A 16,940-nucleotide genomic window follows, 5' to 3' on the forward strand; every position below is an offset into this window, starting at 1 on the left:
AATAATGGTTTCGTTTTTCAGATCACAAACTCATCAACTGGAAGTGTGTGTTTAAACGAAGGTTTTTTAAATAAAAATAATTTTATAGAATTAATTTTGGGAAGAAATGAGTTTGTGTTAATATTTGTTGGTGACTTAAATAAGTTAAACAAAAAAAATAAGAAAAATAAAAAATGAGTTTGTGTTAATATCATTTATGTTTGGTAATTTTATACTAAAATTGATTTTAATAAAATAAATATTGTTTGAATAATATTAATTAAAATTACTCTTACATAAATAATTACTAAAAAAGACATAATATTAAATTATAATATTATTTTTAATTATATTTAATTTTTGAATTTTTTTAGTATATTTTTTTGAGAAAGTCTAGGGACCAGCACTTTTGTTAAAATTTGGCCAGCACTTAATCATCAAAGAAAAAATGATTAATCTTACACCATTAAATTTCATCTCACACCATTAAAAATATTGATAATGGCTAATTGATGGCTAAACATCACAAATTCTGCTGGCCCCTAGCACTCCTCTATTTTTTTAGTATATTTTTTATATAATATTTTTTTTTAATATTCTTTGTATTCTTTTTGAGTACGTTATAATTTTTTATTATTATTATTTATGATTTTTTTGTTTAATTTACTTTACTTAATAGAATTAATAAATTACATTATAAAAAGATAATAAATAAGAACCACAATTATAAAAATGTACCATGTGAAACCAAATAAAAATTAATAAAAAAGATAAAAAATAAATAATAAAAAAATCATATAAGGAGAAACAATAAAAATTTTATAAATAAAATAATGAAATATAAAAAAGATGGAATTGGTAGAAAAGAATTAAATATCAAAGTTAATAAGGCTGAGTAGTGAAAGCAAGACTAAAAAATTGTTTTTTGTAAGTAAGTTTAAGAACAAAATCTCATCTACTTTTAAAAAAAATATCCAAACAAAAAATTGAAACGTTCAAACATTTTGTACGTATTTTTCACCATTCAAACACCAAAAACAAATACTTAAACTTATACTAATTAACGAAAATTATTTTAGTTATTCTGAGATTGAAGAGTAAATACATGTTTTGCTGTGTTTTATTCACTGATTTTAAATAGTAATGGATCGGAATAAATAAATTAAAACAAAACCTAACATTTGTTCTTGGAGTAGACAAATTGACCCTCACGCAGAACAAAATTCTAAACATGCAAAACAGCTTCATAATTTATTAAGATTTTAGTACACATAGCATAATTAATGAAACTGCATGCATGGATAAAGCTGTGCTAGATGATCGATCATGCATGATCACAAACGGGGGCGCAAAATCATATAATCCGTAGCTTCATAAATCTAGGTGGCTGGACATGGCGGAGCAGCAAGCACCAGCTTCTGAAGCTGATCAATGAGCTCAGTCAAACTGTTGTAAGAGGACCCACCTTTCTCGACCGCATTCCAAGCCTTCTCCTTCATTTCTTTGGCCTTACTCTTTATCCTCTCCGCTTCATCTCCACCGTCCATCAACTTCTTCACCGCCTTTTCTATCCTCTCCGCACTCACCACCTTCGTCTTCGGCTCGAACGGCGACATGCTCCATTCCGCTGCACCAACCTCCACTCCAAAACCATGCACCTGAGTTATCAGCTTCTCGTTGTAGTATTGGTCTGCAAAAGCCGGCATCGTTATCATCGGAACCCCCGCACTGATAGCTTCCACCGTGGCGTTCCACCCACAGTGCGTCACAAACCCTCCAACAGCCGCATGATTCAAGATCAACGGCTGTGGTGCCCATCCTTTTAACAGCATCCCTCTATCCTCCTTCTTTATCCTCTCTTCAAAACCATGGGGCAACCACTTCTCATCACCTTCACCTTCATCATCATTGGTTTTCTTCCTATGCACCACCCACAGAAACTGGTGTCCAGAGCTCTCCAGACCCAAGGCTAATTCGTAAAGCTGCTGATCCGATAAAAGACACATACTCCCGAAGCAGATGTAAACGACAGAGCCGTTTTCCTTGGTAGAAAGCCACTTCAGGCACTCATGTTCTTCTTCACTAACGGAACTTGTATCCGTCTTTTGCACCATGAGAGAAGTAGGACCAATAGGCCATACTTTCCTTCCGGTGTGATTCTCGTAGTGCTCGGTGTACTCAGCATCGAGCTCTCTGAAGCTGTTGGCAATGACGCCGAGGCTGTCCTTCTCGGCCTCAACGAGTGGCTCCGTGACTCTAGCGAAGCCCGGCGATGGTTTTATCGGGATCGTTAGAGAGTGAGGTAACCCTGGGATTTCGTACGGACCTGAATTAGATTCGAATACTTCTGGGTGAGCCTTAATGGCTTCGATCATGCACACGTCGAAGATAGAGATAGGGTTAAAGACGACCCTCGGGAGGTTGAATTGTTTCGCGGAGGCTACACTCCAGGTGAACATGATGTCCGGGATGAACACATCCGGCGGGGATTCGGAGATGAAGGAGTCGACGGCAGGCTTGATGAGATGTGCCGCCATGTAGATCTTGCTGGCGGTGAGACTGTCTGAGACGGCGAAGAGATTCTCGATGCCAGCGGGGAGGCCGAGGCGATCTGACGGGAACTTGAAGATGTGGACGCGGATGTGGTGGCCGGCGGCGGTTTCTTCGTCGATGATCTTGTCCAAGAGTTGTGCGTTGGAAGGGGTAGTTAGGATGGTCACGTGCTGGCCACGTGATGCGACGAGGCGTGCAAGGTGCACGAGTGGGATAAGGTGTCCCTGCGCGAAGAAGGGCAGGAAGTAAATCTTCAGCGGCCTTGATGTTGGCATCCTTCGGTAAGCCTCGATCACAGGGTACACTTTAGCTTTGACACCTAAGTTATGTGTTGTGTTTCGTTCCATTTATAGTCATGTAGTTGACGAGATAGGATAATTAAATTTCCAACGAACGAAGCTTGCCCCGAGGCCACGAGGTGCTCGCATTTTATTTTTTTATATATTACTTTTAAAATATAACATAAGACATCATAGACTGCATGCATGGCTTCAATCCCTCGCATTTGGCGTGGCAGAGAATATTATATTCGAGATCCAATCATGGACTGACATAGCATGTTTTTCCGTCTTCAATTGAATTTTCTTTTATATATGTCTTCCTTTAACTTGCTTCAAATAATTGTACTTAGTGTTGTATTTCTTTTCTTTTAATTGTGGCTTTCTCCTATACTGCATGACTGCATCCATCAATGCATGATCTATATATTAGAAGTTTAGAACACTACATACACACACTAAGGACTATGCCTGGTGTGCAATTATATTATAAAAGTCCATCCAAATCACAATAGTTTTAACTATATTTAATTAAAAAAAAATTAATTGATATAATGTAAATAGTAATTATTTAACTAAAGTTGGATTAAAGTAAAAAGGGCTAAAAAATTTAGATATAAAAGTGAGATATGTGATATATCTTGATATTATAATTTTAGATATTTTTTAAAATTGTGGATGTATACAAATCGAATCCTCCAATTTGTGTTTAAAAAATTTTAAAAATTTGTTATTTTTAATTATTTTAAAAATTATCAATGTATAAGGTATAATAATGCATAAGATACAGAAGATAAAATTAATATTTAATTTATATATGTGTGTTTTATATATTATTATCAAATACATTATAAAATTCGTGTACCTTTATATTTATGTATCTTTGTGTATTTGTATATGTGTCTCAAGAATATTGACCAAACACCCGTATTGATCAGCTTCAGAAGCTGACGCTTTGAAGTGTTTTTTTGTCCACCCACTTCGGGAAGCCTACCACTTAGGTAGTGTTTGGTAGATAGATAGAGACGAAAAAATTGAGATTAAGAGACAGAAATTAAGAGATAGATATTGAAATAAATTTTAGTATTCTGTTTGGTGTAAAATAAGAGACAAAAATTGAAACAAGAATGAAATTCTAATTTAATTTGCACAAAAAACAAAATTGGAATTAATTAATTGAAATGAGGGTATTTTAGGTATAAAATGTTATTAAAGTTTCAGTATCCATCTCTAAAAATTTTAATCCCCTGTGTCTCTACTTTTTGGAGGTACTCAAATACTGAAATTTGAAATTTTAGAAATAGAGACAGAAATTTTAGTATCAGTCTCTCCGTCTCTGTCTTAGTACCTCAAAATAAACGCTACCTTATAGTACTAAAGTATTTGCAAGTGGGAGCCACATAGATAAAGACGTTTAAAACATTTTTTAAATATTTTTTAATAATTAAAATTTAACATATATAATCGATTAAACCGTATTATTTTTGTCAAAATTAGACCAGACAAATTAATTTGACCGCACAAATAGTGAATTAAATTTTGAACTTGTCTAAATTAATTATTATTTTTTATAGAAAATAACAACAATACTCATATTATAGAAAATGACTAAAATACTTCTATTTTATATATTAATTTTAAAAATTCTAATTAAATTGTAGTCTTTTTCTTCTCTGCTATCATAAGGTTAGGATTTCAAAATTAACACACACACATATATATATATTATGAGTATTTTAGTTATTTTTTATAATAGGAATATTATAGCTATTTTTTATATAAAAAAATATTAATTTAGACGGATTTAAAATTTAATTTATTGATTTTTCAGCAAAATTGATTTGTTCGGTCAAATTTGAATAAAAATAACACAATTTGATCGGTTATATGCGTTAAATTTTAATTATTAAAAAACGTATTTAAAAAAGTTGTTTTTGACATCTTTATTTGAATGACTCCTTTTGCAGGTACTACCTAACTTTAAATATTTTTTCTATCATAAAATATTAAAAAAATTAATTTTAAAAAATTATTTTTCAGAATTTATCTTTTTCTTTTTCTCATAAAGTTCGCTTAACAAATAGGCGAACTTTTGTAATGCATGCCAAGTGGGTAAGGATACTGCCGTGTATTCTGGTGGTCTAAAACAGAAGATACCCACCCACATAAATCTTTTTTCGAATATCTGAATTACAACGTGAATTTTTCTTTAAGGATTTGTGTTGAATTCTTTTATGTTAACTCGTATATTTGCTACATACATACTAGTAAAAAAAAATAGTGTAAATTTTTTTTCTGGGTTGAGAATGTAGAATAAGATGATAATGGAAGAGAAAATGCTGCATCAAATAACAATGAACAAGTAAGAGTCAATCTAGCTTTGAGAATTGATAAGTTGAGAGCTGAATTGTTGGTTTTTTCATGTTAGTTGTTATTTTAGTTGTGATGGTAAAAGTTTGACAATATTAAATGTAATTTGTTTATGGATGAATGAAAGTATTTGAGGATCATTTTCTGTTTTATTGATGTGTTCTGTATTGATAGATTATAAAACCTAAATACCAAACTGAATGAAAATCACAAATAAATTAACAATGGATTTGGATACTTTAAAGTTTGAATTTTACTTTAGAGAGTAAAGTGTGATCTTTTCTTCTTGAATAGTTTCTCTTTCATATTTATTATTGGTCCCACCTATGAAATCAATGGTGAGAGATCACACTTTACTCTCTAAAATGAAATTCAAACTTTAGAGGATCCAAATCCATTAACAATAACAGTTTCTAGTTTCTGATCATAATTATCAAAATGTCAATGCGACATATAAAAATAAACACCATAGAGAAGCTGCAAAAAAAAAATACAAAAAGATCTCAAAATTAAATTATCACTGTAAAGTATGGACTACCAAAAAAAAAAAACTATAAAGTTTGGTTGATGTGGTATTCATAATTCTAAATAAATAAAAAAAAGCCCCAATGCTCTAGCTAATTCCATATATGATCAAACATCATCAGCAAGTGCATCTAATATTAGGTGTTTTTTTTTTTTTTGGTGCTTTGAATCATAGAATTTGAACAAACTTCATAAAATTAGACAACTTAAAAACTATTATTGCACTTGCTCTTTATAGGAGATCAACATTGACGGACTCTGATAGAGGTAAGATCCTCTTTTTAGTTAGCAACTTTTGTGATATTATTATACTAGTAGTGCTGGTACCAATACGAAACTAGAGAACTTATTGTTAGTTTGGATTAGTATGACAAAGGAACTATGACAAAATAGTGGCAACAAATTAGATTTATTACTCGAACCTCATTTTGCGATCCACCACAGTTTGGTTAAGATAAGTTAATCCTTGCATCTTGGGGTACAACTATTGGTGTTGAAAAATTTTCTATGATAGTAACACCAACAAGAGAAAGATTTTGAATACCTGCAGCAGGAGGAGTCTAAACAACTTGTGGTGCATCAGTGGTAGTGTTGCCTTGTAGCACCTTTAGGTGCACTCCCACTAACAGTAGCAACTACATAAGCTCTCTTCTTTGGACTCCCTCTTAGTATGACCCTTATTCCATGTGAATGGTTTTAGGTGTCTCTTCAGACTAACACTTGAGTTAGCTTTTTTATTTCCAGCACTATCTTCATCAGAGCTATATCCAAGCTCCTCTCTAGAGTCAGTTACCGACACTCAACTACCTTGTCATACCTGAATTTTTTGTAATAATTTCTTGCGAAGAAAACATCATGTGTATATTCATCTAAATCTTCTAAGCAACTTCTATTATGAGGTGAATAAACTAATATTCTATTAGTATTCCTCTTAAATATTTCACCATGATAGAACATGATATCCATCAATTTTTTCATCAGAATGATAAACAAAAATAAACAATTTTAACTAATGAAGTTTCACACTATTAATAATAGAGTCAGCAGATCACAACACAACACAAATAAAAGTTGTTTGAAATAGCTATCATCATTGACATTGTCATTGAAGAAATACACTTCTCTCCTCTGTAAAAATAGAGCATACTAAAAATTCCCTATCCACACGAGACACAACAATCCTAGCTAATAATTTAGTTTAAAAAATGTTTCATCAACCTATACAAAATCCTAAAGTAACATTCATAATGACACATACCTTAACATGGTAAAAGATAGAAAAATATTAATTTTATCTACTGTACACCTGCCTCTATGTCAGGAGATTTTGCAAAGAAGCTTTGTTCTTTCTGTCAAGGATTTCGGTCGTTAATGATGAGTAGGATTCCAATAAACTCTAAATCGTTTCACCACAATAATCCTAACGAGCAATCGCGAACGGGATTTTGAGCACATAGTGTTTTACTTTTGAAAAAGATGAAGTGATTACTTTATTTTGGGGGTTTAACATTTTAACTCTCTTAAACTTAAAACAACGTCATTCTATTGAGAGTTTAGTACCAAAATCAACACGACAATATTTTATGTTATCCAACGTAGTAGTCATTTGCGAGGTTTACTATGTTACTGCCGGCAACAAGCAAATAGGCCGAAAATTAGACAAAAGACTAACTAAAGACATTTATTTTTTTTATTTTGGAGACATAAATAATATAATTAAAAAGTCAATGACAAAATTAGTAACATTTTGCAAATCTCAAATTATATTTTAGAGTTTAACTCCTTCAATATATTTAGATTCATAGTGATCTATTACAAACGGAATTAACTCTAATACTCATTCAAACTCTTCATGTTAATAATTTCAGAAGTCATCTTATTAAATGAAAAAATTTATAAAAGCTCTCAAGACCAAATAAATATTCTTGTTTTGTGTTATTTATTTTATGATTTTATATAATTGTTATTTTATTATTATTCTTCTCTTACCTTTCATATTAATGTGATAGACAATTAATAAATCAGAACAAATTAAAACCATACATTTGCTTTCTAGAATACTTAAGAATAACTCATCAAATAATCCATATTTTACCTTTATAATTTAGTTAAGATATGTTTTAAAAATACAATTACAATTATTAATTATTTTTTTATAAAAGATATGTAAAATTTAATTTTTAATATTTTTGTTATACATTTATATGTTAAAGTAAAAGATTTACAAAATTTTATTAATAATAATTCTAACATATATTTTAAGAGAGCACATAATAACTAAAGAGAAAGACTAGGGGACCAACACTTTTGTTGAAATTTGGCCAGCACTTAATCATCAAAAAAAAAATGATTAATCCTACACCATTAGATGTCATCTCACACCATTAAAAATATTGATGATGGCTAATTGATAGCTAAACATCACAAATTCTACTGCCCTAACACTCCTCATAACTAAATACTTGTTTTCTATTATTACTTCATTTTTTTTCCAAGAAAGTTTCTAAACGCTTTCGTTTTTCTTAGATTTGTTCTTTAATTCACGTGTTTAATGCAATATGCTACCTTATGTTTTAGCGACACATGCATTACTCCAATATTATTATTATTATGGGGAATGCTAGGGAGAGAATGACTTTATTGAACAACATGAACAACCACCAATAAAATAAAAACATACTACACCTCCAAATTAATCTTCTAAATTTTAATATTAAAATAACCATTCGTACACTAATAAAATAAACATCCGATATATTTATTATTTACATTATTTAATATTTTCATTATTTACCTATACTTTTCCATTTATTTAACTCCCTTGCGCAGTGAAGCCACTAATAATTAATAGTTTTACGTTGATTCCCAAATACCTAATCCCACTAATAATGATTAAAATATCAGTTTTTCTAAGAAATAATGACTTTTGTAAATAATATGAACAATAAATTTTATCATTAATTTAATAAAATAAAAAATACTATAATTTTAAATTATTTTTTAAATCTTAATATTAAGATAATTATTTGCACATTTAGTAAATTGAATATTCAATCATTATTAACTGTGCATGAATAAATTAAATCAAAAGAAATAATTATTCAATTAAAAATAATCAATATAATCATCGCAGATCTATTAAATTAAACATTTAATATATCTATTGTTCACATTATTTAATATTCTCATCATATACCTATACTTTTTCTTAAAATATAAATCGAGATCTTATCAGAGATTATTAAGACATTAATAGTTGTTGCATCGCAACAAAAATGGCAATGTGTATTGCAACATTAATTAATATTACACATGGTAGAATCACCTTATATTTGATCTTTTTATAAATGATGATAGTAGCAATTAGCAAAGCATCATATTACACAAACTTGAATTAGAGAAGAAAGCAAAGGGAAAAATCAATCCAATGAAGATATACATCCTTCCCTTTCTGGCACCAGGTCATCAAATCCCCATCGTTCACGTGGCACAACTCCTTGTCTCACGTGGCCATCACGTGACCATCCTCACCACCCCTTCCAACACCCACCTCTTGGCGGAGGCGGACAACGTCAACATCCACACCCTCCCCTTCCCATCCGACCAAGTAGGCCTCCCTGTCGGCGTCGAAAACATCTCAGCCGCCACCGATAGCACCACGGCCGGCAAGATCTACACGGCGGCGCACCTCATCGGGCCGCAAGTGGAGTCCTTCATGCAGCAATCGCCACCGGACGTATTCATCCCAGACACGACGTACACGTGGAGCAGAGCCGTGGCCAACCGCCTCGGTATCCCCAGGCTGATCTTCAGCCCTCACCTCATCTTCTTCGTTGCTATAATGGAAGCCATTAGATCGCACCCCGAAATCCTCGTTGATTCCGATGACACTGCTCCTTACACCATCCCTGGCCTCCCTCAACCCATCACCCTCTCCGTGAAGCCTTCACCAAGCCACCGCCAACTGATGGAGTCCATGGTTGACGCCGAAAGGGACAGCCTCGGAGTGATCGTGCTGAGCTTCAAGGAGCTCGACGGCGATTACGCCCAATACTACGAGAAAATCACTGGTGGGAAAGTGTGGCATCTTGGCCCCACTTTCCTCATGGTGCAGAAAACATTACCACTTCAGCAGCCAAGTAGCGACGCTGGTGAAGGTGAAAACGAGTGCTTGAGATGGCTTTCTTCCAAGAAGGAGGGTTCCGTGGTTTACGCTTGCTTTGGCAGCTTGATTCGTCTCGCGGACAAGCAGCTTTTCCAGATAGCGGCGGGCCTTGAGGCTTCGGGGCATCAGTTTGTTTGGGTGGTGCGTAGGAACAAGAGCAACAAAGACAAGTGGTTACCGGATGGGTTTGAAGAGAGGATGAAGAAGGAGGAGAGAGGATTGCTCATAACAGGGTGGGCGCCGCAGCCGTTGATCTTGAAGCATGCTGCTATCGGATGCTTTTTGACGCACAGCGGGTCCAGCTCTGTGATAGAAGCGGCGAGTGCGGGGGTGGTGACCGTAACGATGCCGGGATGTGGGGACCACTTCTTCAACGAGAAACTGATGACTGAGGTGCATGGGTTCGGGGTGGAGGTGGGTGGAGCTGAGTGGAGCTTATCGCCGTTCCATGAGAAGAAGAGAGTGGTGAGTGCAGAGATGATAGAGAAGGCGGTGAGGAAGGTGATGGACGGTGGAGAAGAGGCGGAGAGGATGAAGAAGAAGGCAAAGGAGATGCAAGAGAAGGCTTGCAGAGCGGTTGAAGAAGGTGGGTCCTCTCAGCAGAGTCTCTCGGAAATGATTCACCAACTCGAGCGGGTGGTGGTCTCCACTTCTGCTACAACCACCTTTTAGACTTCAATATTTCTTTTCCTTCTTTTTTAAGTTAGAAATAAAATTTAAATCTAAAAATTTTAAGTGAGGATGAAAAAAATTATGTTATTTAAATTATAATTTGTTGTTTTTGGTAGAATTTTTTTTTTCTGTCAATTGAATAAGTATTGAACTGAAGTATTGAACTGTGTTTGATTTTGTATTATTTTTAAATATTAATTAACTGTTTTACTAAAATTATTGCTTTCTAATATTTAAAAAAATAAATTTGTTTTTGGTTCTTATGGTTATATTCTCTTTTTAGACCCACCTTTAAACTTTTCAGATCAGCAATAAAGTAACTTTGGGCGGTGATATTTGAGTGAAATTCTCAAATCTGAGATATGTGATTGGTGTGTAATTTCACTAATTTGTGATTTCGGCGGAATTATATGTAATATCCAATTCGGTTATTGTTAATTCAAAAGTTAACATACTCCTTAAAAAAAATAAGACAGACCTTGTTATTTTGAATTAATGCAACTCTTTCGTTAAAAAATCTGAGTTAACAAATAAAAATTAATCAGCGGTTTTATTTGTAATATATAGAATTGATCAATTTATTTTTTTGAAAGAAAAAGTCTCGACATCAATATTTTTATTAAAATTTAACCAATATTCAATTAAAAATACATGAAGAATACATGAATTAATTAATTAATAACTATAAATTATAAAATTTATTAGTCCTAACACTTCACTGCTCTTTTCAAAAAGGGTCGCACTAGTGTACAGATCAAAATGCGTACAGATATACAGATTTTTGTCTTACATATTTCACGTATTGACACGTGTTGGTCCCACGCTGCAGTGTGCAATTGGCTCAGCGGAGGTCCCAGGAGCTCACGGGAGGTGCGAACGAGCCGGCTTGGTAGGGTCAAGTTGAACGGTGTTCTGAAGCCTACGCGTTCGGTTGGTTGGAGGCTGTTGTCATGGACCTTGTTTGGGCCGAAAAAAAATAAGGCCGGTCCCAATGAGTTGGTTCTTCATTTCGAAAGTGTGCTAACAGGGAAGGAAATCCCTAGGTTAAGTGCGGAGGATCGCCGTCGTTGGTGATGTTCCTGCTGCTGCTGGCGGTGGCGCTCGAGATAAGGCTGGGTTCGAAGTCGTAGGAGGCGGTGTAAGTGCTGGCCGAGTGCACCAAGCCCGAGTTTGGCGTTGGAGTTGTGTAGTTGGTGAGCACCGATTAATCAGCTGGTAAGTAAGGAGCATCATTGCCCCTTTCCTCATTCATCCTCCGAAGATGTCATTTGATAATGCGCACATGTGTAAGAATATGTGGAACATAAATGATGTATTGATCTTTGTTCTTTGGTTGCATATGTGTGAAAATATAGTGGATAAGATAAGTAATATGTTGATGCTGGGGTGATTGAATGTTGAATCCAATTGTAAGATTAAAAAAAAAAATGTTCGAGCAGGGAAAGAAATAAAGGAACAAGTACTGCAATTATGAGATAAACATGTATAGAGAGTTAAGTTTGGTTTTATGCCTGATGAATCTTGCTTATGAAATTGATTTTTTCTTATATATTATCATATATTTTTTTATGATTCGAGAGAGACAACAAAAATATTCATAAATTGAAACTGAAATTATCTATATATACAAATGTATATAGCAGAACTAATAATGAATATGAATCAGAATTTATTTAAAAATATAATGTTTTTAAGCTAATTTCAACCATCAGTACTCAATTTCTTTACAAATAACTTATTTTTATTAACTTAGAAACCGATAGCTGTACAAGAGTGGAAAATTTTTTAATTACAATATAATTAATGCTGCATAAGTTAGACGCAGATTTCTAACATTTTGCTATTCAAAATATAAATTAGATTTTCCACTCTCATAAGCTCTTACAAGAGAGACGAGTTCATGCTGGTTTTACGTTCTCCAAATTGTAAAGGGAATAAACAATAACATTATGGTAACAAAAAAAACCAAAAAAACATAGTTATAGACTTCTAGCAAATTACTCTTCAAAAATAAAGAAATTAAGAATATTCAACGTCTTTTTTAAATACTTATCGAAAATAATATCTTTGCAAAATAACCAGTAATCATAGAAAAGGAGATTTGGATCCTCTAAAGTTTGAATTTCACTTTAGAGAGTAAAGTGTGATCTTCTACTCTTGAATAGTTTCTCTTTCATATTTATTATTGATCCCACCTATGAAATCAATGGTGAGAGATCACACTTTACTCTCTAAAATGAAATTCAAACTTTAGAGGATCCAAATCCTAGAAAAGAGACTTTTGTCAGGATAGTAAAGAAAACAGTTCTAACTAATTATCTCTAAGACCATCTCCAGTGGTGAACACATCCCGATTCCTATTTATGGCCCACCTGTCATAAAAAGTAACTCCATATCACTTTTGCCTCATAATCAGTAAATAGGAATTTAAAGCATCTTTCTTTTCTCCAATAGGAAGAATTAACTTTAGTCCCTATTGTGGTCCCACTTAATTAATTAATTAAAAATTTTAAAATTAATATAATTATTTTTTAATAATATTATTTAAATTTATAAATTTAAAAATAATTCACTATTAAAAGATATTAATTATTAAAAAAATTCATATATAACAATAAATACACAATATATAATTCGGGATTAAACTAATTTGTAAAATTATTTAATAAAGAAATAAATAATTAATATAAATTATTAATTAAATAAAAATTTAATTATTTAATTTAATTAATTATTATAATTATTAATAAATTAATTATGATTTAATTATTTAAATTATTAATTAAATAAATATTTAATTATTTAATCTAATTAATTATTATAATTATTAATACATTAATTATTTATTTAATTATTATTTAATTTATTAATATAAATTATTAATTAAATAAAGATATAATTATTTAATATAATTATTTAATTAATTAAAATTTTATATAATTATTTATTTTTATAATAACTTGCCAAGTGGCAAGTTATTATTGGTGAAGATGAGTCCCTATTCAGAGGGACTCTTCCTTCTCAAAAGGTGTGCGGGAACTCATTCCTTCATCTCTCCAACGGTAAATTTTTGTGTTTGTCAGAAATAGGGTCTCAACTTGTTGCCCATTGGAGTTGCTCTAAAGATGAAAATAGTACTAAAGCAATAATTACATATAAATTACAAAGGTCAGTTTCGTGCTGTTTTCTGGTATTCATCTCAAAATTTTCTCAAAATAATTTTTTACGTTGTACATCCATAAACGTTTTCGTTAGAAAGTATAATGACCAGCGAATCATGTTGTCACGTGTCAACATTTTACTTCTGCGCCAAACACATGCCACCCATAGTCAGCGTAACTGATGTCACTTGAAAACTTTCCTGCTCCGCTATCCGTTTTCTTTGGTTCGTAGTCCATAACGCAGCAACCGAACCGATCGACATCCCTTCCTTTAACCTTACAGGCCGATCTAGCTGTCTTATGGTCCAACCCAAAAAAAAATGACCGGTTTACACCCCTATAGCTAACATCCTTCTTCTTCAGTGAGCAAACCTCAGATCCAGTTATAGTAAGCGATAAACCCCAAATTCATTAACCTTGAAGTTTTCTCCCAAACAGTTTGGTTGAACCGTTCTCTGCCAATTCTAGGAAGTTTTCGCATGCTTCGACCGAATTTGACCGGTTCTAACCGACTTTGACCGGAACCGTTCCTTTGGCTGTTCCAAGATTGCACCAGACCAGCTACAAATCCGGTCCACCAGTTATTTTGATCGAACAACCCGCTCCAGACCGATACTTACAACTATGCCGATTCATTTAACCTTTCTTCTCTTCCACCAAACACCACCTCATCTCTTTTCTCCCGGCACTCGTACTCTTTCGACACATCATCCAACAACGAAGACAGAAGGATCGAAGGTCAGAGCACATCAAAATCTATTTTTCCTCTTCTCTACTACACCGAGGATCGAAGAAGAAATCTACCAAGCCTCAGGCAGAAATCAAGCAATGAGGGAGAAATCGTAGTCAAATCCAGACAGTGGCAGACCCACGGGCCAAATCCAATCTTCCGGCCAAACCACGACTCTATGTGCTAGATTTCAACAAACATGAAAACAAAAAGGATGAGAACATATGCCTAACATGCATGCAATAGATTCGGATCTCTCACGCTCCTCACTGACGAAGCCGCTGCATCACTGGTGCAGGACAACAAGGCAGTATGGGCTTTGAACTAACTTTAACCTTGGAGGCTCCACTTTTTCATAATAACGGTGAACGGCCAACGGTTCAATGCAACAGAGTAACAACAGCACACAGGATTCACATCTCATCGCTGGCTCAGTTGTTCCAGTTCTCTTACTTGAAGGTTCTCATTTATTATTTCTTTTTCTCATTCTGCTCTGACTAACTCTCATCGAAATCGTTCGAAGGAGGTGACCTCACTCGGGAACTGCCAATGAAGGGGAAAGGACAGCGACTTACACTTGGAGAAAATGTTGTAAGATGTTGGTAATTTTCCTTATACATCTCTCTGTTTCGTTTCATCATCTTATGGAGATTCCCTTGCAAGTTTGGTTAGCACTTGCCTGATGAAAGCTACGATGAGTCCTGCTCAAACTCGAATTTGGTCAAAGTATGGATTAGTCCCAGATGTGATTCGGTAGATCCTATTCAAAACATTGGTGTATGTAACTCGGCGAAAAAGTTAGTCAAATTTGATCAGCATTGTGACAGAGACTAGATATACGTCACATTGCAATTAGACCCTAAACCAACATACATCTACGTGATACTTATACTGTTCTATTCCCTTTCTGTTTCTGTTGCTCAGAAGACAAAAATAAAGTCTCGCTAAACCCAACACGAGACAACATTAACAACAATCTCCTAACTTCCTTTGAATAGGGAACAAGTTGGATTAAGAAGAAAGGGATGCTACCTGCTTACATATAGCCGCCTCTTCTCTTAAGCATTGACAGCCATCAAAGTTTAATTTTAATACACTGATTCACTCAAACATTCTGTAGAGTAGTTAAATTGTATTCTTCCATTTACATGACTATTCATACTATTAACAGCAAATATAACTACGTCTTCTTACATGTCGTTACACACTTAAATGCACATGAAATACTACTACTCGTAGAATACTTTTATATTCTCCTAGGACTAAATAAAAGGTTATTTCACTATTGTTAATATTAAATTTGAATTCATAATTGCTGACAAAAACTTTAACCTTCAGTAATAATTTAGTATTCTTTATATTAATGCTAAACGGAATATGTTACTGCCTTAGGAATAAACTAAAACCCATATCAATTTTTAAAATTTCAATCTTCGAATATTGTTTTCTTATTTTGAAAAATAATTTACAACGTGTTGTCAAAATTTTAAAAGGTAAAATTTAATATTTTCATGGCCGACCCTTTTGAAATATGTTTCATGTGGGATTTTCATATTGCCTCTTTTCTGTATTCATTTTTTGACTAATCCTTTTTTAATTTTATTTAAATTTTATACAAGACAAAAAAAGATTTTTACAATCACAACTTCTACATGCTGGTTCATCTTTATTTTTTCCTACTTCACTACACTAGCTTTGCATGCATATCGTTTTTGGCAGCCTCAAATTTTCCTTGCAAGAGAACTTCTTTTCCCGGTTTGAGTAACCTTCCAACTATAAAACTCCCTAAACTCATTAAAGGCCCATTACCCACACACCCTGGTCCACACTCCTCTCTCCAAAACATATTTAGGCCCAACATCTTTAGTTGCCGTTACGGGGTCCACCTCCGAAGCACATTCGGGGCTTCGCTCACTCCGCCTGTCTGGTGCGGCTCCACACCATCCAGCCTCAACAAAGAGGCTGACACCAATGTCCAGCTGCTCCCCATCAAAGGTCATCATGCCACTTGTCAGCACAACCTACTCCAAAAGGGAATCTGTATGCACTAATATTTGTATGCTATAATTGCCCTTTCAAAAAATACATGAAGAATGCCTATTATTGAAAATGACGTCACAAAAAAGTACTGCACGAAGACATTTTTGCCTTTTTGGGACAGTGTACGAGAAGAAAATAGAATAAGATGGTGACGGTAATGAGATTTGGTAGTACAATGGAAGGGGAAGTATAGTTGGTAGGGGAAGAGGTGGGCTAGTTTAATGTGTTTGTTTTTCAATTTTTTTATTAAATAAAACAAAAATTTAAAATATAAAGAAATATGAGCTAATTTACTATTTATTTTTTTTGTATCTTTTTATTAAAAAAAAAAACAGATTATTTATTTTTTAACTTTTTATTCAAATAAAATACATATATATATCTTATTATAAAAAAAAAATAAAAAATATAACAACAAAAAATCCACAGTAACCGTCATTTTTGATGTGTTAAATAGACTGGCTTGT

At 33.4% G+C, this 16,940-nt stretch overlaps 2 protein-coding genes across 2 annotated transcripts; one reads left to right on the forward strand and one right to left on the reverse strand.

Moving 5' to 3' along the window:
• Window positions 1-1,069: 1,069 nt before the first annotated feature.
• Window positions 1,070-3,085, reverse strand: LOC107631270 (UDP-glucosyl transferase 73CC6). Its single transcript, XM_021119544.2, has one exon. The coding sequence runs from the start codon at window positions 2,877-2,879 to the stop codon at window positions 1,359-1,361; it is 1,521 nt and encodes a 506-aa protein (XP_020975203.1). The 5' UTR covers window positions 2,880-3,085; the 3' UTR covers window positions 1,070-1,358.
• Window positions 3,086-8,966: 5,881 nt separating this feature from the next.
• LOC107631269 (UDP-glucosyl transferase 73CC6) lies at window positions 8,967-10,758 on the forward strand. The gene has a single exon (XM_016334663.3). It carries the CDS (start codon window positions 9,133-9,135, stop codon window positions 10,540-10,542), a length of 1,410 nt encoding a protein of 469 aa, XP_016190149.1. The 5' UTR covers window positions 8,967-9,132; the 3' UTR covers window positions 10,543-10,758.
• The last annotated feature ends 6,182 nt before the right edge of the window (window positions 10,759-16,940 follow it).

The sequence above is a fragment of the Arachis ipaensis genome, chromosome B3 (genome assembly GCF_059453495.1).
Source record: "Arachis ipaensis isolate K30076 ecotype BB chromosome B3, ASM5945349v1, whole genome shotgun sequence".
NCBI lineage: Eukaryota > Viridiplantae > Streptophyta > Magnoliopsida > Fabales > Fabaceae > Arachis > Arachis ipaensis.

Bases quoted from the DNA above. Each gene is read 5' to 3' on its own strand.
- LOC107631270 (XM_021119544.2), bottom strand. From the start codon at position 2,879: ATGGAACGAAACACAACACATAACTTAGGTGTCAAAGCTAAAGTGTAC.
- LOC107631269 (XM_016334663.3), top strand. From the start codon at position 9,133: ATGAAGATATACATCCTTCCCTTTCTGGCACCAGGTCATCAAATCCCC.